The 22073-nt window shown below is 49.5% G+C and overlaps 1 protein-coding gene across 1 annotated transcript in view; it reads right to left on the reverse strand.

Moving 5' to 3' along the window:
- The window catches only part of ALDH1A3 (aldehyde dehydrogenase 1 family member A3), a 34509-nt gene that overhangs the window by 5873 nt on the left and 6563 nt on the right, over positions 1-22073 (reverse strand). The window contains exons 3-12 of the mRNA XM_024114950.2: positions 20673-20813; positions 16078-16207; positions 15690-15751; positions 13245-13373; positions 11559-11672; positions 9196-9298; positions 7430-7614; positions 2419-2583; positions 869-1026; positions 22-96 (exon numbers count right to left, since the gene is read on the reverse strand). Coding sequence (XP_023970718.1) covers positions 22-96; positions 869-1026; positions 2419-2583; positions 7430-7614; positions 9196-9298; positions 11559-11672; positions 13245-13373; positions 15690-15751; positions 16078-16207; positions 20673-20813 — 1262 coding nt within the window. The remainder of the gene's footprint in view (positions 1-21; positions 97-868; positions 1027-2418; positions 2584-7429; positions 7615-9195; positions 9299-11558; positions 11673-13244; positions 13374-15689; positions 15752-16077; positions 16208-20672; positions 20814-22073) is intronic.

Here is a 22073-nt window from a genome sequence, read left to right on the forward strand (position 1 = left end):
TGGAGTGACAGAAACACTTACAGTTCTCTGCCGTTCCCCGACATTTTAAAGCCACCAAATGGAGCCTGTGCATAGATGGCATTGTAGCAGTTGATCCTGGAGAGAGAATAAAGAGAAGCTCAGGGTCACCAGAAGAGGACCCAGCTGGACCTCAGGTGTTGCAGCCACTAGGCACTTGGTGTAGAGCGTCACCTAAAGGATGACTTTTTGTCAAAGTTTTAATCATGAAAACAGTGTTTTTGATTTTGCTTTCTTGCTCTTACCACCAGAAACTAAAATTTGAATATTCTGAAGTATAAAGCTTCTCACTGGGGTAGGAAGGGAATGACAAAGGGAGAAAAAGGGAGAGGAAAATTATGGCGAAGGGAATAAGAATTAGCTCTGAAATGAGACATGCCTGACCTCAAAGTTCTCCTGCTTCTTGGCCTCCAATTCATATTTACCTTCTAATATTATCTTTAAAATGAGGATAGTGTCATCAGCAGAATTACTGGTGAAACAGGGACTTTCATCCATACTTTGCACAAGAGCATGTGCTGCTCTTAGAATTAGAATAAAAAATAAGGGGTGGCCCAACATGGTGGTCAAGAGCATGGGCATCAGAGCTGGACAGTTGGTCCTGAGCTCTGCTCTGCCACGTACTAGCTGTGTGACCCTGGGCAAGTCACTCAGTCTGTCTCTTGATTTCCTCATCTGTGAAATGGGGGTGATAACAGTACCCCTCTCAGAAAGTGGTCATGAGGATGGAGCAAAGTGCTTAGACAGTGCTTGGTGCATAATGTACAACTAAAAGCTCTCTGTTAACAGAAGGGTAAGGAAGCCAGCTGGCCGGCAGCTCATGGGGGCTGAGCACTCATGCTCTACTCACCAGACGGTTCCAGACTCTAACGCGGAAGCCAGCTTCAGTGCTTTGTCGAGGTTTTTTGTGAACACAGCTGCTGTTAGTCCGTATTCAAGGCTATTTGCTCTTTTTATCACTTCTTCGATATTTTTGAACTTCAGTATTGGCTGCACCGGTCCAAAAATCTATGATTAATTGGAAGAATGGCAGTGAGAGGCTGCTGGAATGAAGCATGTATTCCCTGAGCAGGCACTTCCTTCGTTTATGCTTTTTTCAAACACCCACAGTGCTCACACGCATGAAGAGGATAACTGAAGGAGAGAGTCCAAACATCTTTTTAGCTGTGTGATGGTTGAAATCTGAAGGGAAAGACTGAATTAAACAAAAATAAAAAATAACAACCAAAATAATACGTTGGGTCGAAGCTCTCTCAATGTGGTCAGGGCTTCTAGAAGCCCCAGCTTCAAGCTTTGGAGGAGCCCCTGCATGCTGGGATGCACTGAAGACAAAACCTTGGAAGTCATTCTTGGAAAGTTATTGTGAAGGGTGTTTGCAGGCACAGACTGCAGGCCCTGGTCTCTTGGTGCTGCATTTTCTATCAATGAAGATGACCTAAAATGTTTCCCTAATAACTCCCAGGGGAGGGAATGAGGCTGTGTTCCTCACCATCTACAACATAGTAAAGGAAAGGAAAGAGCTACAGGCTGAACATTTAAAGGTGATTTTGAAAGAAGCTTGTAACTGATTCAATGTTTGGCACCATAGCCCAGCAGAACAGGGTCAGCCTGCTGAAATACCTGCCCTGGTTCCCAGGGAGCTTGTCATAGAGAGGTTTAAAGAGCTGAGTCTCATGCCATCAGGGTACAGTTAGTAACCCATAAAAATCTCAAGGAGAAAGTATATAAAAGGCTCGAACCGGGAAGACTTCGGCAGTGATTCACTCTTTCATGTGCCCCAAAAGGCCACATTCTGGGGTCCAAGCACCTGGGACTCAGGTGGGAACCAGTTCTAACTAGCTTAACAGTGGCACTGAAAGACACAGTTAGAATTACACTCTTATTGGGGGTCACCTTAATTTCCACCATTTCTAAGGATGCCCATGATGGAAAACGTCAAAGAGACTTCTAGCCAGGACACGTTTTTGGAATGAACACTTGTCATTTAGGTTCGGTCTCAGGGAACTGAAGGCAGCTTTGGGCCCTGAATCCATGGCTCGATTCCTGACAAAATGCACAGGTTGCAATGGCCCTCCACCCTAGGCTAACCTGAAGACATGTTAGAAGACAGAAGAGGGATTGTTGTTTCCCAGAGACAATGAGCAATGCGTGGAACTGGGGGCTAGGACAAACTCTACACAGGGCTCAGGGGTCCCAGTAGCAGGACGGCTTCCCAAAGGACCCCTAAGGAGAGGGAAAAGGCCACAGGAAAAAGGAAAACAGTCCCTTCACAGAGATTTCTGGGATCCCTGGGCCCTGGAGAAGACTCCGGTTTGAAAGGCCCAGCCCCCTTCCCTGCCCCCCGGGCCCCAGCTCAGCACAGGGTCCCACGGGACATGGTTTTTCCTGCAGCCCCAGTACCTCCTCTTTGGCGATCCGCATGGTGTCGGTAACTTCTGAGAAGACAGTGGGTTTGATGAAGAGCCCCCTGTCTTCCATGGCCGAGCCCCCATATTCCAGCTTGGCTCCCTCCTTCTTTCCGCTCTCAATCAGATCGAGGATTTTGTTGAACTGCTTCTGGTCAATCTGTAAAACAGTGAGAGATAAGCCCGGCTTCCTTCTGGGAGGTGACTACCAACTTATGTTGGTAGTCCAACATAGGAGTCCAACGGCCTCCTATGTGATCACTGTCCTACCCATCATGTTTTGGCCAAGAAAAAATTCATGGACCAGATGTTCCCTGTATGCAAATATTCCGCCGATGCACAAATCTGGGCTCTTTGGAGCAGGGGAGAGATGGGCTTTTCTTATCCTCTCCAGGTGTAGGTTTATTCATACGTCTGACCCCCTCCATGCTGTTAAGCAAATCCGTGGGTGAAACAAGATCTGAAGTAGTCACATTCTTTGTTCTAACTCTTGCATCCTTCTAGGGTTGCCAGATTTAGCAAATAAAACCACAGGATGCCCAATTAAATTTGAATTCCTAAAAAACAATGAATGATTTTTAAAGTATAAGCATATCCCAAACAATACTTGGGAAACACTTACGCTAAAAATGTATTCACGGTTTATTTGAACTGGGTGCCATGTACTCTAACTGGCCACCCTGCACCCTGCTCCTAGGGCACCAACAGTTATTGGAATTCTCCATCCACAGTTCAGAAAAGTGAGAAGTAAAGCTGACCACCTTACTCATCACCCCTGGACACAGAGTAGAGGCTCAAGGTGAGGTAGAGGGGCTGCTCCTGGTTGATGGGGAGCCAGCTCATCAGAAGGGCTCCATCTTCTGTCACCTTGTTTAGGGGTCTCCTGGGCTGGGGTGTACCCCGTACCACCAGCCTAACACCCAGCTTGTGGATGCTGTATTCGACCAGCTGGCAAAGGGCACCTCTCTGGGAGACTCAAGGGGGGAAGTGCTCTTCCCACCCAAAATGATCCCTCTTCCCGAATCTGTGGGAACCCTGTTCTTGACCCTGACCCTGTTGCAAATCCCCTCCCTCTGGCTGGGAGAGACAGAGCTTTCTTAGATAGGTTTGCTGTAGCTGTGACTTTCAGATAAAAAAGTGGTTTAATTTAAGCAAATTTGAATTAAAAAATAAGCAAACACAATGGTGCATTTGGATGACTGTCTGTCCCTGAGGAGTAGGCTGGCTTTCTTGGAAGGGGTGGGCACAAACCATACAAGCCCCTTGACCAGTCATCTTATGAAATGTGGATCCAGTGTGAAAACACCAGGTTGGATCCATACCTCACACTTTGTACCAGGACAGATTCCAGGTAGATCAAAGACTTAATCATGAAAGATGAAGTCATAAAAAGTTTTCAAATTCTCTCATGTGGGAGAATGCCTCCATAAGTTTGGAGTGCTGATGGCCTTTCTATGACTTGAAATCCAGAAGCCAAAAGAAAAGGTTAATAAATTTGAGTATGTAAAAAAAAAAGAAGGCGAAAACAGCATAAGCAAAGTCAAAGGGCAAAACAACAAACTGGAAAAAATTGACAAGTCATATCATAGAAATAGCGCTAATCTCTCTAGTATGTAAAGAATTCTTAGAAGTGACAAAAAATGATCAGCAGGGCTTCCCTGGTGGCGCAGTGGTTGAGAGTCTGCCTGCCGATGCAGGGGACATGGGTTCGTGCCTCGGTCTGGGAAGATCCCACATGCCACGGAGCGGCTAGGCCCGTGAGCCATGGCCGCTGAGCCTGCGCGTCCGGATCCTGTGCTCCGCAATGGGAGAGGCTACAATAGTGAGAGGCCCGCGTACCGCAAAAAAAAAAAAAAAAAAGATCAGCAGTACAAAAGAAAAATATGCAAAGCACATGCACAGCTGATAGAAAAGGAAATATAAATAGCCTTTAAACATGATAAGATGTTCTACCTTACTCATTATGAGAGATATATGTACATTAAAAACAAATGAGATATCATTTTTAACTATCAGATGGGCAAAACTCCATGCATATTCTGTTAGTAAGGCTGGAGAAACAGGCAAGCTCATACAAGGTTGGTAGGAATGTAAGTTGGTTCATCCTTTTGGAAGGTAATTTGGCAATGTTTGTAGAAATCATAAATGTGCTCTCACTCAGCAGTCCCACTTGGGAAATCCGTCCTGTGGATTTTCTTGCATATGTGTGGAATGACATACTCTTGTGGCACCATGCGTGACCGCACACACCCACATACTCATCAGTACGTGTTACTTGAATTCTGTTGGATTCATACAGTGGAAGTCTATGTACATATAAAAAAGAACAAGGCAGGTTCCCATGGCTTGGTATGGTATGGAAAGCTCTTCAAGTTTCTTGTTAGGGGACAAAAATCAAGGTGCAAAACAGTACTGTGTATAGATATTTTGAGTAAAAACAAGGGAAACCAGAATTCATATTACATTCTTGTATACATACTCAATTTTGCTTGTATATACAGAAATTCTGGAGAATTTTCTTCTAAGAACTAAGAACACAGGATACCCATGGACGGAAGGGTAAAAACCATGCCTATGAATGAATGGAAGGACGCTTTTTCACTACTGACCTTTATATGTCTTTTGGGTTTTGACCATGTGTATGTACTGCCACCTAAAAAGTAACTCAAACTGCAGCAGATCTCATAGTATCTCAAGGTTCCCTCAACTTCTCTCTGGGAAGTCTTAACCAAGTCTTGGGTTAAAAGTGACAGGATTGCTCTCTCCTCCTCCCTGGAGACCAAGAGGCCTTGTGGGGCTTCATCAAACTACAGACCCTCAGCGGCCGCTGACCATGTTCTGCCTCCAAGACCGTCTGTCCTGAAGCCAGCAGTGGGCCCCATGGAAACTCTACCATCCAGTCTCAACTCATCCTGGAAAGTCCGTGTGAATGTGTTGTTTAAATCTAATAATCCTCCATGAATGTCAGCTGGTGCCTCACAGTGCGAGAGAAGAACCTGCTGGGAAGTGAAGGCTGCTCCAGGGCACAGCACCAAAGATGGAGAAATAGGGCCCCGTGGATGGCCAAGGCTGTGAGTGGCCCTGGCGGAGAGGAGAGGACAGAGAGGATGCAGGGCCCCCGCCCAGGTGGCCTTCGTGAGTCTGTGCATATCTTTGCTCAGTTGATAAACAAACCTGAATAATTTTGGAGTGTTCTGGCTGCCTGCAGTGGACACCTATCTGGTCAGCTAGCTGTTTTACAGGCATGAGACAGACAGAACTATTTAGACAGCTGTAAATCCTCTTGGAGTAAAGCCTTATTAACGTAGATGAAAAAGCACTTTGGCAGAAAAAAAACCCAACAACATCCTAAAATAATATGCTGAGGTTAGATGGCTTAAGTGAGTTTTCAAAAGGACTTTCAGCAGCAGCATCAAAAGCACTGATGAAATCAACACCACTGTGCTGTCTTGGAAGAGATTTCTATATCTGGCTTCAAAAGTCAAGCCCGAAGCCTTGGAAAGAGACTTATGAATAATGATGGGGTAAAAGGGATTCCTCAGAATGGGATCAGCTCACATATTTCCCACGGATTCTGGGTTAGCTTTACAATCACAGCAGATTCGATAATGACTTGTGGCCATATCTGTATTCATATCTGAAATCCAACCAAGGCCGATAGACAACTTTGTGTCACTGGCTGCTGGGTTTGGGGTTGAGGCCTGACAGGATGTGGAGTGTTGGCCACAAGTGGAGATGTTTCTCTCCACCAGGGTCACGTGGCACCAGAGCCACAGAGCATGTGGGATGGGGCAAGGCAGGGGTGGGCACTGTAGCCAGAAACACACCTTTTCCACATGGTCCTCCCCCATCCCCAGCCAAGATGGTTAAGCAAGACCTAACTGATGTGGCTTGAAGTCATGCAGACATTTGCTGCCACTTAGATCAGGGAGCCTGCCATTTAATGCCCCCCCCACTTAAAAAATAAAAACTTATTAAGTGCCTTGAAATTTTCATAATATTCATCAATTACTCTATTTTCCAGATGAGGAAACTGAGGTTTGGAAGGAGCTTGTGGCTTTCACAAAATCACAGAGCCAAACTTGCCCTCAGATCCATGGCTTCCCGTGGAAACACGTGGTGCCAACGCAGTGGGTAAGTAGCCAGCTCCCGGGACAGACACAAATTGGGTGAGTCCTGACATGTGATTTGAAATTTCCTGGCTGGAGCAGGACTTTGGCTACAAGCAAAGTAGGCTGCTGTTGAACTCCATTTTAATAATGCATGGGATGGTCAGGCTGCCCTCTTTTAAATATTTATCCATCTGCCGCACTGCATACTTAGTAAGAAAGTGATACAGGACCTGCCCTCTTAAAGAGGTTATTAAACCTCGTGGTTATGATCATTTTCATCCTGTTGTTAGCTTCAAAAACCAGGTCTCCAGAGACGTGTTCCTACTGCCTGGAGATGTATCCCCATCCTCCGAGCCCTTTCCAGTGGGATTCTTTGGTTTCTGATGGTCACTTTGTCCTATAATGCACATGGGCTCAAGGGCCTCCAGGCTGAGGCCTCTGGCTCCAGCTGCTGCCTCCACCTGTACTATGCTGCCTTTCAGCCAGGGTTACAACTCGCTTCTGCAGAGGCCAGCCAGGCAAGACAGCCTCTGCCTGAGGCTCTCTCCTGGGGACTCTGGTGGCTCAGAGAAGGGTTGGTCCTTTGCCTGGAGGGTGCAGTCACATGGACTTATGAACCGGGAATGCCTCCCTTCTACCAAGGCCTGGAGCTCAGCATTATCTGCTGCAAAGAGCAGAGCTCTGTGTGTCCACCCCCATTTCATAACACTACCAAGACCTGATGGGATTGAACTGTTGATCAGTGTCTGAACAAAAGCCTCAAGTGGCTGGGCAAGTGGGTAAGGGAGTCCCCTGGAGTCACAGAGCACCAGAGTTGTACAGGGCCAGGGCCAGAGGCCTGCCTGGTTCAGCCCCCAGACGTGCACCTCAAGATCTGACACGTCAGTAGGTTACCTGGGGTCCCTGTTCGGTCCTGACGTCGAAGGGGTCTCCAATGGGCCGTTTCTTGGCAAACTCCACGCTCCGCCTGACAAACTCGTCATAGACCTGCTCCTCCACGAACACCCTGGAGGCGGCCGTGCAGCACTGGCCTTGGTTGAAGAACACTCCCTGATGGGCGCACTCCACTGCCAAGTCCACTGGAGAGAGGGGGCGGCGAGGGAAGAGGAAGCGATTAAGTTGTTAAGGCCGGACTGGCGACAGCTGCAACTCTAATTGCCCACATGAGAAAACAGGCCCCGGGATGGCTACGTTTCAGAAATTAATTTTGCTCAGTACTTCCCAAACAGAGAGGATGGGAAAGGGGATTTTTCAATCCATGGAGTTTGGGGTTAAATAGGTCCCCTGACTGCAGGACTTAGTGTCTTTACTGCACTAATGTGCACAGAGACTTGTCACATCCTCACCTCACCTGCCCATGACCTCACTTGCTCACATGACCCTTATCAAACCAACCCTCAGACAGGAGTCCTGTGTTTTAGCTGCAGTTTTCCTCATTGGGAGGGAAAGAGGGTGAGCTGAGGTGCAGAAGGGGCACCCAGATATGGAGGCACAAGAATGCAAAACAGGAGTCTGGCTCTTTGGAGCTCCAAATGTGGGTCACAGTGGGGCAATACCCAGAACTGTTCCATGTGGCTCCAGAGACCATTAGCAACACTGATGATGCTTCCATTAGGGAGCACCAAACCAGGCAAGAAATGAGCAGTCCACCTTCACACCCAGCCTCCCTTTCTTTCCTTGGGGCTTGTTTCCTCACCCAGTCCTCTCTCCCATTGAAAGCCAGCTTCAAGGAGCAGAAATGAAACCAGTTATTTACACCTTGGCAAGAAATTGTGCTAGGGTCATTTTTCTCAGCGATATTTGCAATTCCAAACTTATCTGACTGTGGAGTGGAAGGCTTTGTACTCCATGAAAGGAATTCCTGGCACCAGTGGGCAGGTGGGGGAGGCTGTTCTTTAAGGCAAAGGTGTTTTAGTGTACTTGGGAAGTCACACCAAAAATCTGGCAGCAGACCATGTCAGCAGATCGATGAATGTCTGATGTGGCCCTTTCTTCCCTCTTCTGGACATGACAACCAAGAAGAGTGTCTATTTTAATATTATGTCATGAGACACAAACTGCCTCCAAGCTGCTGGGCAGGGAGGCTTTCCCAGGGAAGAGGTAGTGAAGGGAGAGACAGCACCCAGGCCAGCAGGATATCTTTAAAGGTCACCTGCCACTGGCCTCTGTTTTGTCAGATCTGAGACAAAGAAGGAAGAAACATCTCAAGTCTTCGAGAGCCTGAAAGCATCATAGGAAGTACCAACTTGGAGGGTAGAATGATGAATGCTTGTGGGGGGAGCATATGCCCTGCTCCTCCTCCTCTTGGCCTTCCCCCTCTCCCCCAACACAGGGGGCTCTGGAGAAGAACCCCAGCCCGCTTGTCATGGCCCCAGCTCTGCAAGGACAGGGAAGGCAAACTCATGAAGGGCAGAAACAGGCGGCCTCTCTGGCTACCACATGAAACATGTCCTCCTCCAATGCAGCTTTCTACCAGCAGTAAAGCTGGTGTTTGGATCTCCATCTGCCTATTATTTATGGAGGAATAACCCGAGGTGGAGAAACATCCCCATTGTGTGTGTGCTTGTCTTTCTCAATTGGTTCTTATTTGGGCAAGGAAGTGGGGAGAGATTTACGGGTCCCATAAAGCCCCAACAATGCCCGGAAGGGGAGAGACTCACGGTCGGCATCAGCACACACGATGCAGGGGTTTTTCCCACCAAGCTCCAGTGTCACCCTCTTCAGGTTGCTATGGGAGGCGGCTTCTTTAACCAGCTTTCCAACCTTCAGGATAAAAACCAGACCACATTAAGCCTCGGACACAGCTGGATGTGGCCCACACATTCTGGACAAGCCTGGAGGCATGAGTGTGGCATGGCCTGGGCTGCAGCCTCCCTACCCAGGCACCCTGGGCCTCGATGCTGCCCCCTGACTCCCCTGGCCTCTCCCAGCATTTCCTCTCGGATCAGACCTTGACACGGCTGGAATCCCGGATCTGAGTTGCTCCACATACTGGGGTGGACGGGGAGCCTTCGAAGGCCCAGTGACTTGCCCACGGCCACACAGCTGGCTAGTGGTGGAGCTGGCTGTCACCTGTCCTGGTGCCTGTCCCTCCCGGCAGCAGGCTGGTCCAGCTCAAGGGACTAAGGGGAGGTGGGTCTGTGTGGTCCTTTGGTATAATCTGAGGGAACCTCTGAGAATTAGGGAAATAGGGGAGTTAACCTTTAGGATGGGAAACACACCCTAAGACTGAGGGTCCCCAGGGGGTAGGGAGAGAATTGCTTCCCTATGAAGCAACGGAAAGACCACTCACCAAACTGCGATGTCCAACCTCCCGCATATACCCACCATCCCCTGCACTGCTAGAGGTGGGCTTGGCCCAGCACACAGCAGTGACTTGTCTTGGGCCGGGTGCCACCAACTTCTGAGTTGGAAGACTCTCAGAGACCAGCGTGCACACGGGGGCCTAGTGCCGGATAGCCAGCAGGAGGCAGAGCTAGGCTCTTTCAGGGCTGAGGCTATTTCCTCAAAACTAAGGTGAGAGTGCATTTTTTTTTAAAGGTTTTTTTTTTTTTTTTTTTTTGATGTGGACCATTTTTAAAGCCTTTATTGAATTTGTTACAATATTGCTTCTGTTTTATGTTTTGGTTTTTTTTGGCTGCGAGGCATGTGGGATCTTAGCTCCCCGACCAGGGATCAAATCCGCGCCCCCCCCTGCAGTGGAAGGTGAAGTCTTAACCGCTGGACTGCCAGGGAAGTCCCCAAGAGTGCATTTTAAAACTTGGCCAGCTCCTGGGTGATGGCCTGAAGGAGGTATGGATGGCCTGATCCAGGTGATAAGGACTGTCCCCAGGGAGAGTACCTGAAGCAAACCAGCCTGCTATGGGCCGGTGATCTCTTGTGAGGCTGAGGCACAGCTGGGGGCCTCGGTGGGAAGCACCCCTCTTAGGGAGATGCCTGTCAGTTGAGCAATCCCTGGGGCCACAGAAGCCGCCTTCTTGTGCAGGAGGCTGGCTGCCTGGTGAGAGCCCCACCCGGCTGGACCCATGGATAGCCCTGCAGTCACCTAGAGAGGGAAGCTGGGCAGGGGCAGGGGCAGGGACGCTTCTGCTGTTGGGTGAGAAGACTGGGAAGACATAGGAGCCGTTGGGGGGCAGGACCCTCTCTGCCCCTCCGTCCCCCTCAGTCCCCTGTCTTCCAGCTATTGTCCAGCAGCCATAGGAGTGTGTCTTGGGCCCCCAGCTGGACTAAACTAGGAGGGAGATGGGAGCACTTATTGCCTGGGAAATTTTATCCATTTATTTTTTTAAGTACAGAAGAAGTACTTTCTCATTAGAAATAATTCCTACATATAGATGTGTGTAAATTAAAGGGGAAAGTTTTTAATCTCCCCTCACTCTGTCAATGTCCCAGGACCTGCCCCAGAGGAGGCCACAGTAAGAATTTTTTGGGGAGTCCTTCCAGGCAATTTCTATTTCTCTACACACAGCCTTTTACTAATGGTATATACATGTATATATAGTATATACTTTCCTACAGTTTACTTTTTTTTTTGTGCTTCAGCAATAGATCATGGACAGCTTTCCTTATTGTAATGGCTGTAAAACATCATATAGGATGGATACAATATACTGGAAAGTATGTCCTTGAATGCTCATGAGAATAGTAGTTGCTAAGTAGTTGCTTCAAAATGGAATTTCTGAAACAAAAGTTTACACTTTCAAATGTACTATCAGTACTACAATATTGCCAATCACCTTAGGCTTATTTTTTAACCTTGATTATGCTGTTTATCCTATGGATATTTCAATTTTTATTTTATCTTATCTATGGATATTTTCTTCTGAGGCTTCTGAGTAAATAAATTAGATATTTATTTAGTTTGGAAACTGGACCAGTAACTTTTTTTTTAACTGATTGCTAAAAAAATGTACTTTTTTTTAAAGTACAAATATGTACTAAAACGGGGTCATCATAGTTTAGCCTCTAAACGGAGAATTCTCAGCGACAGCCACTGTCCCCCATAGTCAGCAAGGAGGGTTACCTCTGTGGACCCAGTGAAGGCTATCTTGTTGATCTGAGGGTGAGAAGAAATTGCTGCTCCCACCGTGGGCCCAAATCCTGGTACGATGTTCACCACGCCTGGAGGGAATCCCACCTGGGAGGAAATTGAGATGGTGTTCAGAAGAGGAGGTTGGGTGAGGTCCCTGAGCAGAGCAGCACCCTCACCTGGAAGATTGGGCCCGGTTCCTATCGCCACCCCAGGACCAGACCCACTCAGCCAGTGTGCGGGTGGGGCCAGGGTGAGGCACACACCCTCCTTCTGGGCGGCCCTGCCTACCCCAAAGGGCTTCTGAGCAAAACGGCAGTGGCCGTTTCATAGCAGAGCACCATTCTGTGTGTGTGTGTGTGTGTGTGTGTGTGTGTCTGCATGGGTCTGTCTCTGTGTGTGTCTATGTTTGTGTCTATATGGGTCTGTCTCTGTGTGCCTGTGTGTGTGTGTTTGTCTGTGTGTTGCAGGGAGAAGGGACACCTTGGTCACAGTCGCCAACTCGGAGGTACCTGCAAAATACCCTTCCTGGGCTTCAGCTTTCATTTTTAAAATCTGCCCCATTAATGTTCCAAATGGCAATATGGTCTCATTCCCTCAGAATCCCTGCTGTTGAACCTGGATCACGCCGAGAGCCAGCACATCCTGAAGGTAGGGAGCGACTTTTCTTTCACATTCACGCTTGGTGCTCCTCATATGCTGGGTCCTCTTTATTAACCAAGAGCACCACAAATGAACTGGTGGGGGATGCTGAACCACTGGGGCATGCTGAACCCCTGGGGGATGCCAGTGTCTTCATTAAAACACATTATTTTAGTAAGGCGAGATTTTACAACATCGTGCTTGAGTCTTTAGTTTTCCTAAACACTTTTTTAAACAGTTGTGACTTTAGAATGTGTAAGTCTCATTACTACGATGTCATCAGGTCCTACATCACGGGTCAAAGGAAAGTGGGAAATTGGTCAATTATTTGCTCTGCAGCCTTACATCTAAGTAATAAAGGTCTTGCTTTCCAGTCGTATTAGCCCAGCTGAGAAGTGGAATGAATGGATCTTACTTCCTATCCCTCTTTTCTTCCTGTTTCTTTTTAAAACTCTTTGCAACATACGAGTTGGGGACAAAATGACTGAAACACATTGCCAGGTGTGTCTGGAAGGAGGTGTCCCTTTGGGCTGTTCATTTCCCTACGCGGTGGCTGCCACGGAGAGGACGGTCACCCAAGAGCAGAGCATTGGTGAGGAGGCTCGGGGCTCAGCAGTAGCCCCTCCAGGGGGAGCTGGCGAGATCACCCACCCACAAGAAGAATGGTCCATTTCATACACCACACGTGCAGGGCCCAAAGAACCTGCCTCCCAAGTAACCCGCCTGTAAATTCTCTAGACAAAATATTTGGTCATAAACCATGGGTTTGAGCTCATAATAAGAGTAAAGTATTCTCCGTAGGATCAGTGGGAGGAACGGAGTCTCTTCTAGCTCAGTGACCACAAGCAGGAGAGGGAACGAACAGCTGCCAAGTGAAACCCAGGAGGCATTCCCTTCCCACTCGGCCGGGAGCCGGCTGGCGCTGGCATGCACAGCACAGCTCCATGGGGCAGCAGACTTATCTTGTGATGGTGGCCTGGTTCCTGGGAGTGGGAATGTAATTGAGGACACAGAATATTTTGTCTTTGGATGTCTTACCTCTTTGATCAAAGAGCCGAGATAGAGGGCAGTGAGGGGAGTCTGCTCCGCTGGCTTCACGACCACGGTGTTCCCACAGCAGAGAGCGGGTGCCAGCTTCCACACCAGCATCAGCAGAGGGAAGTTCCACTGCAGCAGAACACAGAGTGGTTGGGGGGCCCAGATCCACTAATACGCTGTCCTGGAGGCCCTGCGATGCCTCCATGGAGCACTTGCTTTGCATGGTTTAGATTTGGGGTATAGGAGGTAATGTAGGCGTATGCGATGATCAGAACTGCATTCCTGCCTGGTGCCTCCTAAACTGCATTCTGGGAGATGCTGGTCATTGCAAAGAGGATTCTGCTATAGGTGTACTACCTTCTCCTCTTGGAGGTTTACAATGCCATCAGCATGTTAACATCTCCGAAAAGTCCCACAGAAACGAGCCCCGCCTCTCCTAAACGCAAATGCCACAGGATCTCTTTCTCTCCTTACAGAACACATACTAACCCCCACCGAATGGGTGTTTGGTGAAATACACCTTGGGAAATGCTATCTTGTCATCCTTTCACCCCAGAGGCAGGGATATTGAAATTGCTGTGACATCAGGCCTGACAAGCACTCTCGCCCCCTGAGAGTCCACTGTGTGCCAGGTGCGGTTCCAAAATCTGAACTCATTTGATCCCCACACACCTGCGTGGGGCAGTCATATTACCGCTCCTGTTGACAGGAGAGGGAACTGAGGCACGGAGGAACTGTGCCCAGACGAAGGCCAGGATTCACGGCCAGGCTTCTTTCCTCCACTACACTGCTGCCTAAGTATCATCTTTTTTTTTTTTTTTTTTTTTTTTGCGGTACGCGGGCCTCTCACTGCTGTGGCCTCTCCCGTTGCGGAGCACAGGCTCCGGACGCGCAGGCTCAGCGGCCATGGCTCACGGGCCCAGCCGCTCCGCGGCATGTGGGATCTTCCCGGACTGGGGCACAAACCCGTGTCCCCTGCATCGGCAGACGTACTCTCAACCGCTGCGCCACCAGGGAAGCCCTAAGTATCACCTTTGATGAGACGAGATGAAACCGAGCATCTCCAAGAGTGCAGTTAGCTTGACTCTAGCCGTGCCTCACCTCCGACCCCCCAAACAGTCCGTTTGGCTCCTTATACTCCAATGATGTCCCCCCTGCAGGGCTGACCAATGGCTAGCTGGATTTCTTCCCCCAGCTCTGTCTGGAATTCCTACCACTAGACAACAAATATAACATCCCATTTCCCAGGGGCCTGTGTGGTTGGCTAATGACAGCAGGTGTTGTCTTAGGGCTCCCCCAATAGTGATCGGGGTCCCCTCTTCTTCTGGATCCCCACTCCTTAGCACATAAATGCCATCAGCTCTCCTCACCTACAAGCAAATCTACACCTTCTCCTGGCCTCTGCCTCTAGCAGCTCCCTTCTCTCTCACTGCAACTTCTGGAAGGGCCATCCCCACATGCCCAGTTCCCTTCCATTAGCCCCAACTCCCCCGATGCCTCTCTTGGGGAGCACATCTAACAGCTGTGTTTCTGTCTTTTTGAATTCCTACGTAGGAGATGACCCCATTGACTACAGTCTCTTTCTGGAAATGTATTGCGTCCCTGGGAGGCCCCTGACCCTGGCTGCTCAGACTTCTCCACGGGATTCCCTGGTGGTCTGTGGGATTGGCCCCAGGCCCTCTTCTTTTCTCACTCTACACCCATCTTTAGGTGATCCCTCCCAACTTGATGGGGAAGAGCACATTTGGCCTGACCATTTCCCGGTTCTCAAAACTGGTTGCTGAAGGACACGTCTGCCTGGCCCCTACAGAGCCCTTCTCCAGCCCTCTTCACACTGCCGCCCACCTCCCCAGCTGGTGCAGTGGCCTGGTGTTTCCTCCAATAGATGGCAGCATCATGGCATCCCCAGCACCTGCCAGACTCTCCACGGCCCAGTGAATAAAGCCCTGGGCCCTGGGAAGCAAGGCATACTGGATGCTGAGCCAGTACCACCTGCTGGCTGCTCCTCCTCTTCCTCACTTTGTCCCCACCTAAGCTCTGACCTCACCAGCTATCTTGCTACTGCCCTCCAAGTAGTCCAGACACTTCTACACCCTCACTCAGGCCATTCCTACTGCTCAGAAACCCCTTTTTCCTGTTGAACAACTCTTTCTTATCCTCAAGGCCCAGCTGAGAGACCACTGCCCAAGGTGAGCTGGCCATCCCTGACCCCTTTGGTTTGAATCCATGTGTCTTCTGTTGCACTCCTGGAATCAGCCCCTTGAGAGCAGGCATGGGGTCTGATCCATCTTGATGACCCTCAGGCACCAAGCTCCATGCCACAGAGCAAATGTTCAATTAATACCAGTGCAATTGAATCAAAACCCACTAGAAATTGGTTCCAAAGGCCACAGGGGAATGGGGTGGGATCTATACAGATCTATCTAGAGAAGTTGTCATACTTACAGGAGTGATGGCCCCACACACACCTATGGGCTCGTGCCTGGTGAAACACACAACGTTGTCATCTGGAAAAGAGATTAAACAGAGAAGAATGTGCTCGCATGAAACTAGGTTAAGGATCTTAAGGAGTAAAAAGATAAGAAAGAAACCCAGAAGCCCACCAAGTGTCAGCTCTAAGTCCTATCTCTTCCACAATGAAGTGATTTTTAACTCAATTTCAAAAGTAAAATTCCTTAGAGGAAGGATTGACACAGTGCCATTTCCTTTTTGGGTGTGGGAAGGATGCTCTGGGGAAAAGACCCGGGGTGCTCTGAAGAGGCTAGCTAGAGGAGTGAGAAGACAGAACCCCTAAGAGACCCCAGGCGAGGCTGAGAGTCCTGAGTTGGCTCACCTGTGGGGATGGTCCTGCCCTGTATTTTGTCTGCCCACCCTGCAAAGTATCGAAGGGTTTTGATACAGCCCTCCAGGTCGACGAAAAAGGCGTGAAGGAACGGCTTCCCTGTGTCCATCGTTTCCAGGGTCTGCAATAATAAGACAACATATTTTTAAGACAAAGTTTTCCTTTTAACAGTCAGGTTGTTAAAGACAGGGCAGGGAGAGAGAGCAGGGTCCTAGAACATTGCTCTCAGTACCTCACAGCCATGGGACTCATCAGAAAGCAAGATACCTCATTTAAAATAAGACCTGTCCCAGGCTGTCAAGGACTGTTTTTCTTTCAAAACACCTCAGCCTGGAGGGTTGGCCAGAGCACAGGCATGGGTCCCCACGAAGGACAGCGCGTACAAGGCTGGTTTGGAGCCTCACTGGGAAGGAATACGCCTCAGCGTTGGTCTTCTGTCATCTGTCTGGAGTGCTGTTGCCCCAGCAGTGGGACCTGGACACATGGGTTTGTGTGCTCCGGGGAGCTCTCAGAAGGTTCAAGGACTTGGCGGCGGGGGGGGGGGGGGGGGGTGGCTGGGGAGGGGCCGGCTCCTCTAACAAAAGAGAAAGGGGGACGCAGGTTCCTTCTCTTGGCCCTGCTGACCAGCACAGCTGTGGAAAGAGTGACGGGGCCCAGAGGGGTCGTGCCACCAGCACAAAGACGCACTCCGAGCTCCTCCCGCACTGGGCTGCCAGCCGGATGCGCTGCGCGGTGGGAAGGGAGCATGCTGGCCTTTGGTGGTGAGGGGCGACTCCTCAGGCGAGCGCACAGCCACTCAATGGCAGGGATTCTTTTCTGTTTCCAGCCGGGCTGAAGAGAACCCCTTTGTCCCTCAGACAAGCGACCCCAGTTGAGCCCAGCACTGAAACCTCCCGTCATCCATGGCTGCAGGAAGTGGCCACCCTGACACATAGCCCAGGGCAGGATTCTCATTTTAGAGTCACTGGGCTGAGAGAATGATTTACAAAGGAAGAGAGGCCCCTCCGTGTGCACTCGCATATGCCTCATTTCCGAGATGGATGGCTCTGCTCCCACTTCAAGGTGCAGACACAGGGGCTAACAGAGCCCAGGAACACATCTGTGTTATCCAGAGGGTAGGCGGCATGGCTGGCACTGAATTTGGGGCGTCTGACTTTCAGTAAGGGCAGTGACTGCTTTTTAGGCCGCTGCCCCTGGACATTTGCATCTGGAAAGGATGTAGGATGGCCGCATGAATGGCTGGGGCTACTCTATCTTTGTTTCAGGAATGAACCAAGAACTCTCTGAACAGGAGGCAACCACTTTCCTAGCTGAGTGGCCTTGGCAAGTCCCTGAATCCCTACCTCAGTTTCCTCATCTGCAAAACAACAACAATAACAGTAATGGCACCTACCTCATAGGACTAGTGTGCAGGTTAGAGGAGTCCTATACATAAAGCACTAACAGCACTGTGTAGCCATAGTAACAGCCACATCCACCATTCAAATGATGATAATAACAGCTCTGACTATTGTCATCATTTTTCCTTTTAGGGACAGACAGGTGTTCCACAGTCCTCAGCTGGGGACAGCAAGGAGACAGGGCTGTGTGTTGCTAGAGATGACAGGGCTGGTCTGGGTCTGGAGTGTGTCTCACCCCTGGTAGATGCTGCTCAGGGACCAAGTCAGGACAACGTGACAGCCAGTACACTGTACCTTTGGCTCCTATTGATTTACATTCCAAGTTGGAACTTGCGTTTTCCCAGGGGAAACCCAACAATTGCAAATAATGCCAAAATTCTCCAGGGCCCAGCTGCTCCATACAGCATCCGCACGTCTGTCAGTGGAACGGGGAGTTTACTCTTGGCCCTTTTCTGGGATGGGAGAGAAAGGCAGGAGACTGGGACAGAGCTTTGTGGGGACGTGCGAGGACTGGAGCCACTGCCCACATCCAGCCCTGGCTTACCCTCTCTGGCTGGATAAACTAGGACAGATTACCTAAACCCTCTGGGCCTCAGCATTCTCCAAATAGGATAATAAATACTACAGGTCAAGTGCCCACAATAAGCCTGGTACATGATGAGCATTCAACAAGCATTGACTGTTTTTTATTATTAACTTAGTCACGTTTGCTTACTGGAATGACAATAGGAATTTGCCAGGTTGGTGTTATGGAATCTGTCCAAGCAAAACTGGGTCACAACAGGTTTAGAAAGGAAGTTCTTTAAAAAAATAAAAATCAAAAAAGATTCGCAGGTGAGTACACAGGCCTGAATCTGAGAGATGAAGTGTTAGTTACTCATTGGGACGTTTACACAATTATTGTGTCTGGACCATGTGGGAACCACAGGGGCTTCTAAGTTTATTTCTTTTAACATTTTATGCCTTTTGAAAAATTAACACATGGTAACCCTCAGATACTAAAGAATGCAGGAAAAGTGCTGTGGGACATGCCTCAGACGCCCCAGCGCCAAGGCTTAAATGAGGGGCTCAGAAGTGGGGCTCTGCTTGAGAAGAGAGCAAACAGGGACAGCCCCTATTTCGAGGCTCCCAAGATGAGCGCCTGAAGTGCCAGAGTCTGGGTCCAGGTGCCTTAGTGAGGGAGACAGAGAGCTGGGGCTGCTGGATCTGCCACATGGTCTCCAAACACTGAACACAAAGTAATCGCCCAGCTCTGTCAAAGCCACCAAGCTGGCAAGAGAACGTGACGGAAAGTGGCACTTTGTGCAGGAGAATGCAGGAAAACCCCATCAAGGGCATGCTTTCCCGTGACGTGGTCTGGGTTTTAAAAACTGTATTTGCCAATCATTCTCTTGTCCCTTTCACAATGTGGCGAAGAACTGGATCTTATTTCTTGTGGGCAGCGAGGTCAGATGGCAGAGGGGACTTGCTCTGTGTGCTTTAACACCAGTCTTGCCAGGACAGCCAGGTGGGCTGAAGTTAAAGGTGGCCTTGCAGCCACTGCTCCCCAAGATGATACTGACACTTGAGGACAGGGTGGGGAGGGTGCCCAGGCACATCCTCTCCCGCCTGCTATTAGTCCTCACGGACATTGCAGACTGATGAGCTCATGCTGGGTGAAAACAGAAATGTTTTTGAAGAAGCCAGTTTGGCAGCTTGAGAGTTGAGACTGGCTTTCGTTGCAGGAAGAAACCAGAGGCTCTGCGAAGAGAGACACTGACCCTGGGAGGGAGCTCTTCTCACCCGGGTTCGGGCTGGCCAGCTGGGGAGGGCGGAAGGAAGGTGCAGTTCTCTCTGTGCGGATGCACCCTCAGGGCAACGCACCCCAGAGGAGCACCCGAAATGTAGTTTCTCCACCCTCCACCCCAAGACACACACTCAGGGTCAAGAGCAATTTCAGAGTCCTAGCTGGCACTGACCTCCACACAGGTGTCCACTTGACTACTCATTCCCAGCATCAGATCAAGAAAGGAAAGAACCATTTTTCCAAATCAGAGACCAAAAAGGAGATTTCCTTTCCTACCAACTGGGCCTCCAGGTCTGGTGCAAGTTTTACACAGGAGTCTGAGCCATATGAGGGTTGCGTGTGCAGGCTGCAAAGGGCCTCAAGGCACAAGGGGGCCCCAAGATTTCCTCTGATCAAGCACCCACTGCAAGATCAAAAGAAGGTCTGAGGCTCTCGTTCAATTCTGTACTTACAACTCCTAAATGTCTTCATAGCCCATCTCATGAGAGCAGGCCAACCTCATGCAGTGGGATGAATAAAGATCCCCATTTTGCAGCTGAGGAACTAAGGTGCTAGAAATTTGCTGGCCAGGAGAACACGTAGCTGAGGTTAGAACCTGGGTCTTCAGATAGCATTAATAATAGCTATCATCTATTTAGTGCTTACTGTGTGACAGGGACTGCTAAGAATTTTAAATGGACCATTCTCACAACACTCAGATATCATTATTCGTGATATTGTCCATGAAGAAACATATGCTCAGGGAGGTTAAACAACTTGACCAGAGTCACACAGCTAGTAAGTGGCAGAGCTGGGGTTTGAACCTAGGTCTTTCATACTCTGAGGTTTCCTATAACTAGGTTATCCTGCCCTCACCATCACTCCACACACACTCACCACTGCCCATTTCAGGGGTGAAATAGGGGTGATTTTTAAGCTATATGGGGACACTTTTTCCATGGTAAGTGGTAGTATTTAACAAGTATTAGAAAAAATATACCAGCACACTAAACCTGTAATTTCATGGATACTGTCACTTAGGATGAGGTTAAATTTCACTTTAAAAGGGAGTTCATGTAAGAAAACAAGTTAAGTTCATAACTGTGCAGGTGGGACCAGGATATAGCCCAGCCCAGCCTAGCTGTCTGTGAACATCTCAAGTCTGGGAACCACTAATGGACCTGAACTTCCTCCAGGCCAAGAAGATGAGCTGCAGGGGACAAAAGTCTGACTTCAAAACAAAAAGTATGCATCCAGTAGCATAGACGCCTGCCTATGGCCAGAAAGCCACACCTCAAAGGACCAAGCAGTCCCACCGCCACACAAAACAGCACCCTAGGTCCTTTCTCCCACACTCTGACGGGGGTGGGCCCTCGGGGAGGCCGGCTGGCCCCACGCCTCCCCTGTGTGCATGTACTCACGGCCAGGACGGCGCGGTCCCTCTCCACGAGATCCGCCAGTTGGTGCAGCAGCCGGCCGCGGCTCAGGGCATCCAGCCGGCGCCACGGTGAGCCCCTCTGGAAGGCGGCTTGTGCAGCCTCCACGGCCTTGTCTACGTCGAGCTGCACGGCCGAAACAATAGAGAGAGTGTGTCACCTTTCGCTGAGGGCTCAGCTGTTAGAGAACAGCAGAGTCTCCGCCCGCTGCAGAGGAAGGAGGGGCGGCAGGCAGCTCAGAGCAACAGCAAGGTTTCCAATCACTATAATGGCTGGGGGCTTTCAAGGGGTATTTTTCTTCTTTATATCTTAAGTCTTGCAAGTTTTCTACAATGGCCAAGGATTAACTTTCCTTCTGATTATACAAAGCATTTAAAATAGTCATAAAACCACTGACCTTAATTATTTTTCTTGGTGACCAAAGTAGGGAAAGATCATCTACTTGCTACCTCAGTTTGGATACAAACACACTCCCACAGCTCACCAATTAGGTGGGAAATGTCTGTCTTGGCATTTTACTCCAGCTGAGGACTGCAGTCCAATAGCAAGAACGGGGGTACGAGTCCTCCTCTGGATCTCAGAACTGACCACATTGAAAAAGTCCCTAGATGGAGAGGATCAGGGACTTTTTCTCCCTTTAGCCTCACCTCACCTACCCCCTGGGGGCAGAACTGTGATGATTTTATAGAAAAAGAACGGGATCATCTATGCACTGATAGAAGAATTACAATCAAAACTTCTTCTTTACCGGGAATGAATGAGAGCTGTTTAGAGTAATGACACCCATTCTTTTTTTTTTTTTTTTTTTTGCAGTACGCGGGCCTCTCATTGTTGTGGCCTCTCCCGTTGCGGAGCACAGGCTCCGGACGCGCAGACTCAGCGGCCATGGCTCACGGGCCCAGCCGCTCCGCGGCATGTGGGATCCTCCCAGACTGGGGCATGAACCCATATCCCCTGCTTCGGCAGGCGGACTCTCAACCATTGCGCCACCAGGGAAGCCCTACACCCATTCTTTTTAAATTTTTATTTATTGTTATATTTTTGGCCGTGCCACGAGGCATGCAGGATCTTAGTTCCCCAACCAGGAATCAGACCCATGTCCCCTGCAGTGGAAGCGCGTAGTCCTAACCACTGGACAGCCAGGGAATTCCCTGACACCCATTCTTATGTTCAGAAAAATGGGGTTTGAGGCTCTGGTTGCTGATGGGCAGGGGCTCACCCCCCAGGCCCCTCTGAGCCTCTCTTCCTTAGGGAGGTGCAGCCAGCAGTCGACACCTGGCACCAGTCAAGAGGGAAACTCCACCAGGATTCTGTGTCTCCAAAGTGGGCTTGGAGGTGAGCAGAAGCTTTGGCAAGGGAGATATCAGGACTTTGAATTCCTTGTCC

The sequence above is a fragment of the Physeter macrocephalus genome, chromosome 11 (assembly GCF_002837175.3).
Source record: "Physeter macrocephalus isolate SW-GA chromosome 11, ASM283717v5, whole genome shotgun sequence".
Classification (NCBI taxonomy): domain Eukaryota; kingdom Metazoa; phylum Chordata; class Mammalia; order Artiodactyla; family Physeteridae; genus Physeter; species Physeter macrocephalus.